Here is a 12,284-nt window from a genome sequence, read left to right on the forward strand (position 1 = left end):
AACAAATTAACCAAGTTGTTCATTTCCTTAACTGAAGCAGGAAGCATTTGGTTGACTAAAAAACTGTCTGTTAAGCACCTTGTAAAAGAAATCCTGCAACAAGGTAGCATAACAAAGCACAAGCATTTCCTACTTCTGTCTCCCACGCCTTGTGCGCCTTGTGCGTGCTGTCACCACAACAGAGACCACTCCAGAATGGCAGCTCTCAAGCACAGATGTCCCGGGAAAACTTGTGGTAGTGGCAATTTGCTTATGGATTGCCTAGCAAATCTCCATCCTTTGTTTTGCTGAGGAATTTCAGTAAATTTCTTTCCTCTAAATCCAGTTCCCTACTGCCCTAGTACCCATACATTCATGTCCTGCCTGTGTACCTCCTCTGTCAGACACTCATTTCTACCCATGATGGGACTCAATTCCGTTGCTGTGAAAATCTGAAAAGAGCTGAGCAGGAGAAAAGATGAGCTGGAACCTAACCTGGAACTAGTAAGCGGGAAGGGAGAAAAACAGGTTCTCACAGGGATGCATTCTTCATTTCACACTATGGGTTAGAAACACTAACCAAGTAACATATCCAGGAATCCATATCCTGGGTAAAATGTGTAATTATCTGTGCCTGTTCCAGCCATCTTAACTCACGTTTGCTTTGGGTTGATCCTAACAATGAACTGTTAGAATCCTGCAGTAAGCAAGCAGGAGTTACTACTTCTGGCTGAACAGGCTGCTTTAAAATTCAACTTTTACAGTTGCAAGGTTTTACAAACAATTTTACTGATGTGGTGTTTGCATAATACAGTAAGTGTAGTTAAACAAATACTTTCCATAAGTAAATCATGATTAATATCATTAGAGCTTACGTACTGGGATAGATTACACCTGATCACTGTAGACAAGATTCTTGTAAACAAGAATTCCTTATCACTTGTAAACATGTATTTTGGTACACGGGTATATATCGCCAACCAAAATATAAATTGTGTTAGAAGCTCTCGTTAGGAAAAAGTAAACAGTCCCCATTCTAATCAGTCAAACTACTGCCTTTTAGAAAGATCAGAATACTATCAGTCACTCCATGTTACACTTTGAAACAATCACCTTAATTAGCCTTCATTTCCATAATTGCCGATCTCAGAGAATAGTTTTGCAAAGAAGAAAGATAATCAACTGACTAGAAAAATTATTCACAAAGCACCAGCATAGTTGATTTGTGTTTTTTTTTAATAAAGGCTAATTAAGCAATTAATGCTCTAATAGAAACAATTAGGTAATTGATTTCTAAAAAATTTTTTTCTACAGAACCCAGTTTCTTATCCTCCACAGCTATTATTTTGATAGCTTCAAGGTAAAATTAATCCAGTCCAGTCTAAAATGGCCACTTCAGTACAGGAATGCAAAGAGATTTCAAAAATCTTTTACAGTCGCAGGTTTTTAATCAAAGTGTATAAAATTTTTGCCTAGAAAAATAAGTATGGATTGTATACAGTTACTGTGCTTGGAGACTGAAGAGGACAGTGCACCACTCAAATGGCAGAGGCATACTGAGAAATGCAGATGAGAGTTTTCCTTAAAACTGTTGGTGTGGTTTTTGTTGTTTTTTTCCTCATACTTCTAGCCTAAACAGGTGCAAAAAGTATTGTTAGGTGGGAGGTCTAGTTGCTGGCAAGGGACTGATGAATAGGTGGCTGGAAGCAGCGCACATGTTCCACAGGTGTGCTCTCTCCATCGCCGGACTTCAAATACTTGTCCAAAATAGCAATTATTTCATCATTCAGAATCTGGAACTTGCGAATTCTCTCAACCATTTTCTTCAAAGGCTGCAAACATCAAAAAAACCAGACACACAGGAATTAGCTTTGGAGATAAAAAGCCTTAGACACAAAAGCAGCAAATGCTGTTACCTCACCTCTCCCAGCAGCGTTACGAATGTTTCCCTTCCACTGCTAATCCAGTGAAAATCCATGGTGCATTTTGGTTTTTGACAGTGCTGCTTTTTGTACAAAAAAGGGAAATTTACAGCAGCCTCGTCATAATCCGGATGCACGTATATGAGATGGAAAGCATTAAGAAAATCCCACATAGTCAGGAAATCAGAATTCTCACTGACCAGTCTTCAAACTCCAGTACCAATGCCTTAATCTTTGTTCCCAAAACCCCTGGTGCCCTCATTTTCAGCATTTCATTCTGAAAAGTGATTGCTACATCTACACTGCATCCGAGTACAACCGGCTCTGATTTAGTGTTGTCTTTATTACTACTGCAAATACGCAACAGAAGTTTTCAACTCACCACATTCTTTATAACCTCATCTTTACCATCATGCTTTTGGACTTTCAACAGGTGGTAGCAGAAATCCAACACATCAAAGCGACGCTGCTGTCCCAAAAGCACGATGATCATACAGCCAGCCCAGTGCAAGCCATCTCCAAAGCACTGCCTGAGACAGAAAACACACCACATAAAGCACATTTTGCCTAAATCTTCCAAAACATATCCACAGGAAATGCTCAGTCATCAGCCATTGTACTAAACTACATACATACCACTCTAGAATATGTTAGACATTAATCTATAAAATACTGCAAAATCTCTAGTAAATTAAGTTCTCTTTCCAGATATGAGTGATGCAAATGGATGCTTAAAAAAACAGAACCCCCCCCAGTTTTATACAATGTAGAGTTACTCCAAAAACATTTATTCCCCATTAGACTGCAGCAGCATTATATTTCATTTTTAAAGGAAACAACACTTTAAAAGAAGAGAAAGCAGGAATTCAACACCACTCTGCTCCTTTGGACTACAAACATGAAAGGAAGGAAACGTCCCATGCTGTTGCCTCCATAATTGCTTAGTGAAAAGCACATTACAGCTCACCAGTTTTTCAAAATAAGGATATTATCAAAATTAACAAAACCAAGACCAACGGTTTCTAGTTAACTCATGTTAATCATGTTAACTTCCAAGTGCTCATTCTTGCTCTTAACTCAGAAAATAAAATATTTGTTAGAAATAAATAAAATAGTTGAACATTGGTACATATAAGTTCAGCATCCGTAGGGGTCTGACTACTATTGAAAGACACGTGCTAGGCCCCGTTTGTCATGGGATCATTCATTATACACTGGCAATACTTAAAATAGAGGGCTATTTTCATTAAAGACAATAATATCTGTGTTCATGGATTATGAGCCCCTCCCAGTGATCGCAGCACTTTCCCTTGTTTTCGCACTAAGCTCTTGCAGCCGGGCAAACAAACCCCTCCATTCTAACGCTTTGCACCCCCCTGCCAGTTACAGGGAGGACAAGAAAAGTACTGTTGCCCGCAGGTGGACCGCTGGCAGCTGGCAGTACGTACTCCACAGTGAACTCGTGCGTTCCCACGGGGATGCAGTAGACGAACTGCATGGCGCTCCAGAGACGATGGAATTCCACGCACTCGTCCACGTGCATCACCCCATTGCTGGGCAGGGGCCCGCGCCAGATGGGATCGTCCAGGAAGGAGCGGATCCTCGTCAGGATAACCTCGAACATGGACAGGCCGCAGCAGAGGCGTTCTTTGGTCAGCAAGTCCCCTTCCCTTGCGATTGCTATTTGCTAAGGTGGAGAGAGAGAAAGCGCAAAATCTTGTGTAAAAGCCACTTGACCACAAGGGCTTTATTTAAAAACAAAAAAAACCAAAACACCACCACATTTTTCAGTTTCACTTGGTTTATTCCAGGAGAACTATCTCCTGACTTTAAGTGAGGTCAGAGGCTGCTAACTTGGGGTTCAGTTCAGTGGAAACAACATTCAGAGAAAACTGTAAAAGCCTTTCAAGCAGACAGGCCATTGCTGTACTAAGCAACACTGACTGTGGTAACGCTTATCCTGGACTGGTCCCAGGGAAATTTAAAGATTTTTTTGCCTGAATGGAGGCAAAAAGCAAAACCAAAGAGTTCAGCACTCTGCTGCTAGTACAGGCAGTAGCTCCTGCCTGTGCTCCTTTGCATACCTCCCTTGGCTGCTGCTGTTAGAGATGGGAAAGCTCCAAAACCGGCACCAACAGGATCAAACCCCATAAATGGCAGTGCTTGGTTAGGGCTTGTCCCAGCTCGTGCCATCACACCGAGAGCCCTCTCCTACACTGCAGCAGCGCCTCCTGAGCTGCAGCACGTATGATGATAAAAGCAGTCTGAAGACTTTGCTCCAGAGCACTCTACTCTTAGTTTCTACTATTCACATCTCAATCACTTGAAAACTGCTAGGGTTAACAGGGAATTCATGTACCCCTCACACTGACAGAAAATAGTGCTGAAGCTGCAAAGGCAGTTCAAGAATGTTCTCTTTGGTCATTGGGTTTCCATGAAAGCTCAACTCAGCTCATTTTCCAAGAGTTTCTAATCATCTGGCTGAGAGAGAAATAAATTGTTTTAAAATATACATGCCCAAGAAAACTGATTGCTTTTGGTGGAATTTGCACTAAGACCTCCCAGGCTGGCTCTTATACTGAGAGGGCATCACATTTTCCCCAAAACATGTCAATTCCAACCCAATCGCAAATGTTTTAAACTTCTGAGCTTTAACAGCTTTACCAAATCCATGGATCTGAAAAAAAATAATCCTGTTGTGTGAACAAGCTAGATGCACAGGTTGAAGTTCTGACACTGCTATCAACACCTGTGAAAGGACAGGCTTTCTTGTCCTCAGAAATTTTATTTGCCTCTGACACAAATGAGAGAGATTACCTGGGGTGTTCCTAGTCTTTCAATGAGAGGAACCAAGTGTAGTGGAGCATATTTTGATTCTAGTCTCTTCATTTTAGCATCGAGTCTTTCACCCTCTGGAAGGAGAAGGGGGAAGAAAGAAAAAAAAAAAAAAGAAGAGAGCAGTAATAAGTTGCAATTAACCAAGAAAATTCTTATTTTCACACAATCTTTATTCAGTGCAGAAGAAAACTGGGTATGTCATTTTTATAGGTAATTTCAGTTCTTAATAGCTGGTTAATCTTTGTTAAAGGTTAAGCTTTTAGAAAAATACATATTTTAAAATGTCGTATTGCATGTGCAAACAGAAACAAGGATTTGTAGTAGAATAAATTTAATTAACTAAATTCAAGAAAAAATATAAAGCTCTATTACACTGCTGCTAACATATTTGACTCCCACTTGTATTAAGCCAACTAAGTTGTCCCTATCATACATAAAATGCTTGACCCTAGAAGATGGTGTATAGTGAGGGTAGAATGTTGTGTATAGCAAGGCTTAAAAAAGCAGTTGGTACGCCCTCATCACTGGCAAGTAGGAAATGTTCTCCAGCAAACAGGAAAATACTGTTTACAATGGTCTGGGTAGTTTTCTGCAGAGATGCAAGCAGCTACAGCAAGTCTGGAAATATTCTCAAAGATTTTTAGCTATTGGGATTTCTTGGAGCAGAACTTATCAGCTCCTCTGGCAGTGAGAAATGGAGAGGAAAGGAGAGAAAGGAGCAACACAGAATGAGAAGCATGAGGGGGGAAAAAAAAAAAAAGAAGAAAAAGGTCACTTTCTGATGATGAAGGATGAGGAAAGCGGATACCAAAGGAAGCAATCCTGCAAACATTCACTACTGCATGCCCAGTTTAGCAAAAAGAAACGTGAAAAGTCTACTGGGACCAGGGAGCACTTGTATTTACTTACTTGCTGACAGACTTCCTATACCCTGTATGATCAAGCCTACTCCATTTAACTGACAATCATATAAGCTAAACAGGACCTTTGGAAAAGCCTCTCGCCACATCCACATAGAGGGGTAATACTGCCCTTGGTATCCATCACACTTTTCCCTGTCACGGCATTCCTTCTCTTCCTCTTGTAATTTGCACCGAGCCTCACTAAGCAGCACATATTTTTCAGCCAGGCAAACAGGCCTGAACCTGTTACCTTTGTCCTGTAATTAACAGCGGTGTTGTAAAGGATGGCTGGGGACGGTCACCGAAACCGCAGCAGCAGGCAAGAAAAATGGGAAGCGTTACGCAAGGAAGGTATTTTCACTTAGGCGATACCTTTGACGTGAACTCTGGGCAGGATATTTTGGAATGGCGCCGCATGCAACAGGTCACACACTTCCTCTAGGGACTGGAACAAAAAGGAAACGAGAGGCATTTAGGACCAAAGAATCCCCAAACCACACCTGATCCCCAAAACCGGCTTCCAAAAGCACGCCGATGCCGTCGCAGAAACACCAGAGGGCAGCCAGCATCCATCGCCACCGCATGGAGCTGCTCCCGGCCCTCGCTCTCCTCACCAGATCGCTCCCAAAGACGATTTGATTTCACCAGGTTACCTTGGATTGCCGAATAAACGCCAGCAGCTCTCCTCCCACCCTCAGCTGGCAGTTTGTAAAGGACAGTGTATTTATTAAAAGGACTAATGCAGAGTGCATAATTTCGGTGTGAAAGCAGCAGATGGCTCCTGTGCAGACAAACAGTGGTGAAGATGACTCACTGCTTGGTTATTTTTACCAATGCTATGCCCATAACCCATTGTGGTGGTGGGGGCATGTCCCCACCAGGCAGGCCGAGACACGACAGCAGCAGTGAACCACCTCTCGGGAAGTATTTTACATCTTCAGGGATGGGAGGAAGACACATGTCTCCTGGTTCTTGGCTGCTGTATGTGCAGAGAAACTGGAGAGATGACCAGAAGCAGACACATGACTTTACCAGGCCCCTCTCCTCATTTTTGGAGTAGAGACCCTGCTCATTTGTAGTCCCTCAGCACTAGTATTAGAAGAGATGTTCACCAGCCACACCCTCAGCAAGGCCAGGATACCAGAGTTAACACACCTTTCCCACATCTAGTTCCTTACAGTTGGATTTGACGCTCTTCAGGGTCTTTTCCAACCTAAATGATTCTATAATTCTATGTCAACACTATGAAAATGCGTGTGCTAGGCAGTCAAAATTAACAAGACCCACCCACTAGCAGACCTACGTTTTGCACTGGGGTAAAGTTCAGTTAAGTTATGATAGGTGACCACAATGGAAAAATACTGAAATTCTTGACAGGACATTGGGGTACCACTGAGGGCAAAACCAAGAGGAGGGGCAGCAAGCAGGGGTGTATTACTAGAAACTGTCACCAAGACGGCATCCCAAAGAGGGATCCAGCGCTGGTGTCACTTCAGTAAACCCTCCAGCAGCGAGGGCCTTCACCTGCCTGGCCTTTCATTACATACCTTGTTAGCCAAATCCAAAGTAATCCAGCTTCTCATTTTGTTTCAGCTATCCCATTACTGAATATGGTTTCACTGTTTGTCACCTGTCCCTCCAATTACTCTCCACCATGAAGGAGGGATCCTCTAACGCCATGAACAGGACTCTGAGAAACAGCATCTCTTCATTACCTTATCTAACATCAACAGCTTTAATACACCCTAGAGAAGGAGTCTTATGCGAGGAGTTATTTTTGTGCAGTGGCAGCTTGCTGAGGAAACGAGGTAGCTGGTTTGCAGTCAGCAAAGATCTCTATGCGACGGGCAGCCCAGCCTCAGCGGCAGCATGTGCTTGGCACAGCGTGGGCAGAGCATCCTGTACACACAGGCAGGGGAGAGACTCCCCACCCAAGTCTCAGAAGCACAACACAGGTAAAAAGAAAGGGAAGACATCACACCTGTTGCTCTTCTGGCCCCTAAGCAATGCCTGCCTTTACACCTCTGTAAGAACCCAAAAGCACAAAGACCAAGAAATTACACGCCTGGCCGTTTTTGTTTGAACAGCAGATTGCATAACATGAGAGAAGAGCGGGGAAAGGAGAGATAAGGTTAAACACCCATTGTGGCACCGTGCCCTCAATGGCAGGCAGCTTCGCATGCTGTAAGGTAGAGGCTAGTATATAGGAAGCAGCTGAAAGACTGGACATATTTCACAGCTTCATTCAAACTAGGACAGATGAATGTCTGGCAGAGTGGGCACCACTGTCAGCCATCCTAGCAGCAAGAAGGGTGTCCAAGAAGTCCATGTTAACTTTGCAGTGTTTCAGATGACAACAGGAATGACAAGCAGGGAAGGCAAATAACAGTACCAGATGCACAACTCATTCACATAATGAGAACAGCCACCCTGTGACTGACTGCAGGAATACTGCACTTGATCGTAATTTATGATGAAGGTCATAATATTTGATCCTCGGGTACCATACGTGAGAAAATGTCTCTCACCCAGCAAAGTCAGGCATCCCTGCTATCTTGCAGACATGAAAGCCCCTGCAAGACTGTGAGAGATTAGAGCAGGGAACTGTTTCTACCCATCTGCCCATCAGCAATAGCAAACTTGCAGACTTCAACCCTGTTATTTGTGACGTTAGTAACAAAAATCTGAGAGTACATTTTGAGAGACAGATGGGTTTTAAGCTAGCACAGCAGGCACCTACCAGACTCTGTTCAATGAGGAGGCAAAACAGGACAGCATTTCCCACTTCCCGCAAATTCTGGAAGCAGACAGTCTTCAGTTCTGCATATTCAACAATGTCCTTCAACTGATGGTGAAAAAACTCCAAGATACCTGAAATAAAAAGAGAAGCAAAAAAAATTAAATCTCAGGAGCCAGAATGAAATCTAGTGATGAACACACAGGCACACCTGTTACTTTGGGAAAGCAGACAAAAGATTCTGGTCATGTGTATAAGAATCATACACATCAGGACTAATTTTTCTTTCTGCATCAAAAGCACTCAATTTTCAACCAATTTGCCTATTCAAAGGTTGCACTGAACGTGCATACATACACTGTATCAGAGCACAACTAGCCGAGGGTGCAGGTTCAGAGTTCTCTCTCCATGTATCAGCACATGAGATTTTTTATCTCCAGACGTGCAGCCTAGAGGAAACTGAAAGGAGCAGTATTTAAACACCTTAAAGTCAGAGGTTATGAAGTGTTAAAGCCAGTGGTGTGCTGACCTTTTTAACTGGACAAATCATGCAAAATGGAGTGCCTAGCTTCTCACTCCTGGAAAAGGAGCCAGTAAAAGAGGTAAGAAAATAATTTCCAGGAGCAGAAATAGAGACTAGCGCTCCTGTCTGCTATCAGTCTTGTTCCAGCCTCTGACCCTGAACCTGCTACACCACCCGACACATTCAATCCACAGCTGTTATTTTCAAGGATGACAGAGCCAGCAAGGAGCAGAGCACTAAAGATACAGAAAACAGGGGTGGTGTCAGACTACGATTCTGACAGTGCCACAAACGGCCAGAGGTGATCTGCAACCTCACAAAACAATTACAGAAATCACAAGTCAAGCTCTGCTGGCAAGGGTACATCAGATCCTGCTGACAAGCACAGTTGGAACACTGTTTCTGTCAAAGTTTTGCCAAAAGCTGTTAAAAACCAGCTAAAACTATGATTTTCAAAACCATCTAATTTACATAAACATATGTCTTTTCCACCAAGCCTCTCCTAAACAACGGTGACGCAAAACATGCTGGTGGATTTCCAGCTCCTTCCCCCCTAGCCCCAGAAAGGTTGTGTAGTTCCTTGGTTAGAGACAAGCCCAGGAAGCCCTGGGCTCGGCGGCTTCTGCAGATACCCAATGTGGTTAGCACCACTGAGGTGAAAGCGATGTGCAGGATGGGCGAGGAAGAGCGCAGAACTACAGTAGGTCAGCAGCTCTCTGGTTTTTTACAAGTTCATTTTTATCAGCATTTTTCCATCTGTCTGCACAAGCCTGGCCCTTTTAAAAAGCCACCAAAACCCTTGACTGATGACAGAAGAAAATACATCGTGCAAAGCTTTTGAATTGCGTGCTACATACGGCAGTTCGTTTCCGTTACGCTGAATCAAGTCAGGCAGTTAAATCTCCACCCAATCACATCTAAACCAATTGAAAGGAGACAAGGAAAGAGAGCACAGATGCCCCCCCCCACCTTCCCATGTGTTCCTTGCACGCAACTGATGAACACTTCCCATGCAGAAGATTAGATTTCAGTATTTACCCAGCAAGGCAAGAGCAGGGAGGGGAGAGCACAAACATCAAATACAGCCCGGAGCATATCTATTCCAAGGAAATCCCTGAAATTCAGCAGAGAAACTTGAATATGTACAGCGAAGGAGGGAACTGTGTAGCTAACCCACACAATTCTACAGAAAGCCTCACGTCATTAAAATTAGTAACATGGAACATCAGTAAAGTGCATGGTGAGGGGATGCAGGGCTGGCTCTGTTACATCTCAAAGAACTGTTTGTTAATAGAAAATCTGCAGTAAATGAGTATTCCCACATGCCTTCAGTGGAGATTAATTTCAGACCTAGCTTTAGTAGTTTAGCGACTCAACAGAAAAACTAACAGAGAAAGGTCAGATGTAGTGAGTGCTTGCTGAGCTTGATTTATTCAAAGGAAGCACATTTAAATCTAGCTAAAAAGCAAACAAGTCATGCCTGCGCATTGACAACTCCCTCCTTCCCATAACACAGGACTGTGTAATGAAAAAGCACTGGAAAAGACTGCTGATGTTCATTCAACACTGCAGTATAAATGCCAGTTGCAATTCCCAGGTGTTTGAGCAGCAGCGACCACTTATGTTTGTTGTTTAAACACACCTGCCCACCATGGCAATGGGATGTTGCAGTGCTAAATACTGGGACATCATATTTTAAAGATGAGGTTGAAAAGGCAGATTGATAAGGCAAAGAATTTTTCACAAAAAATTTTTTATACTAGGAAAAAAATGCAAAGTGGGGGAGCTGAAGCAAGGTTTACCACAAGTCTACAGTGTGTTTTAGTTACACACCCTAGTATTCCTTCTGTGTTTGTTGATGAAAGGGCTTCCACACCTAGCAAGAAAGGTCATCTAAGGATCAGCTGCTAGAAGTCAAGCCAAATACTTTCCTCATACCAAGACTTTTTGGAAACAAAAGTCCATTGCGTTATCCTGGACTAGGTCTGTGCCATAGAGGAAATCAAACTGGAATATCTACCAAGGCTTTTGGTCTTAGTATCCATGGCATATACACAGAGATTGATGGTGAACCAACGGAAGGGCTGGAAGACTCCCCAAAACACAGTGAGTAACTGTAGATTTCTCCACATAATGCTTTCTCACCATGGTGGTTATCTGAGCAAGTAGGATATTGGCACCAAGGACAGACATGGGAACATTTTTCCCTTTAGCTTGCATGGTGAGTGGGGAGCAACTTGGTGAGAAACAGAAGCTGTGCAAAGCAGCAGGGACGATTCTGCTACCGCAACATGGAAACAACCATTGGTCATGACACGGATGGAAAAGAGGGGGGGGGTTCAGACTCCCCTCAATCCCCTGCCCACCCTGTCGATTTTGGGGGATTTTCAGAAAAAAGACTGATGTCCGGAAAGACAATGAGAAAATTCTATCAATGTTATATGGGCAGTGAAATCCTGAGTATAATCCATGTCACCTACAGCAAATATAAAGGAGCAGGATGGCACAGAGAGAAACCAGGAGCAGCACAGAGGACTGTGACCGGCAACAAGGAACTCATACTGAAGGCGTGACTGAAACCAAAGCAAGATGGTCAATCCGCCCAAAAGCAGCAGGATAGCAGAAGTCAAAGAGGCTTGAGGTTCATACCATAACAATTACCTATTGTCTTTTACAGTCACTCCAGGTGACAGAGTTCCTCTCAAAAGTCCTTAACAAAGTTCGTTATTTCATCACCCAAAGCCCCAGTCTCCATATACAGATATATAAATACACACACCCACACACATGCATTCATGAACAAATTGTGTCATTACTTTGAAAATCTGACACCCAGTATTCAGCATGCAGTTGTTCCAAATGCTGCCATCAACAGTGTACTACTTCCTCTTAGATGAAGGACTTGATTTACCAGCAAAACAGACGGAAGTTTACAGAGCTACTACGTAGGTTATTTTTGATGGAACAGAAATTACATTGCATTTTCTTTCTGTTGTGTGTGTGTTCTTGGAAATTTATTTGAAGCATTTAATAACTCACACAGGGTGTGGACTGAGGCTAGCCCGCTATTCTGTACACAGAACAAACGGTTAGTTGCTGCATCAAGTCCTAATGTAAAAGGCCATTTCAAGCACAGCACACAGCACTCCTTCCCAACTGCCTATTTAAGAACTGGAGCAGTAATCCCATGACCTCTCTATACTGAAGAATTTGCTTCCCAGTGGAGTTATGCAGCAGAAACACATAATCATGTTTTCATTAATGTTTGAGCAATGGGATTCCCAATTACACTTCCTTATACTGTACAGTACGCAGAACTGTATTTTTATGAAAGACTACACATGATACTGAAGCCCTGGAAAAAGAACAAGTGTCTCGGGAAA

At 42.9% G+C, this 12,284-nt stretch overlaps 1 protein-coding gene across 3 annotated transcripts in view; it reads right to left on the reverse strand.

Moving 5' to 3' along the window:
• Positions 1-1,405: 1,405 nt before the first annotated feature.
• Positions 1,406-12,284, reverse strand: part of CYFIP1 (cytoplasmic FMR1 interacting protein 1) — a 79,982-nt gene continuing 69,103 nt past the window's right edge. For all 3 annotated transcript variants that reach the window (XM_049834048.1, XM_049834047.1, XM_049834049.1), the window contains 6 exons: positions 8,382-8,512; positions 6,014-6,086; positions 4,719-4,813; positions 3,350-3,588; positions 2,284-2,431; positions 1,406-1,811 (listed from right to left, as the gene is read on the reverse strand). In XM_049834048.1, coding sequence (XP_049690005.1) covers positions 1,647-1,811; positions 2,284-2,431; positions 3,350-3,588; positions 4,719-4,813; positions 6,014-6,086; positions 8,382-8,512 — 851 coding nt within the window. In that variant the 3' untranslated portion in view covers positions 1,406-1,646. The remainder of the gene's footprint in view (positions 1,812-2,283; positions 2,432-3,349; positions 3,589-4,718; positions 4,814-6,013; positions 6,087-8,381; positions 8,513-12,284) is intronic.

Source organism: Accipiter gentilis, chromosome 31 (genome assembly GCF_929443795.1).
Source record: "Accipiter gentilis chromosome 31, bAccGen1.1, whole genome shotgun sequence".
Classification (NCBI taxonomy): Eukaryota; Metazoa; Chordata; class Aves; order Accipitriformes; family Accipitridae; genus Astur; species Astur gentilis.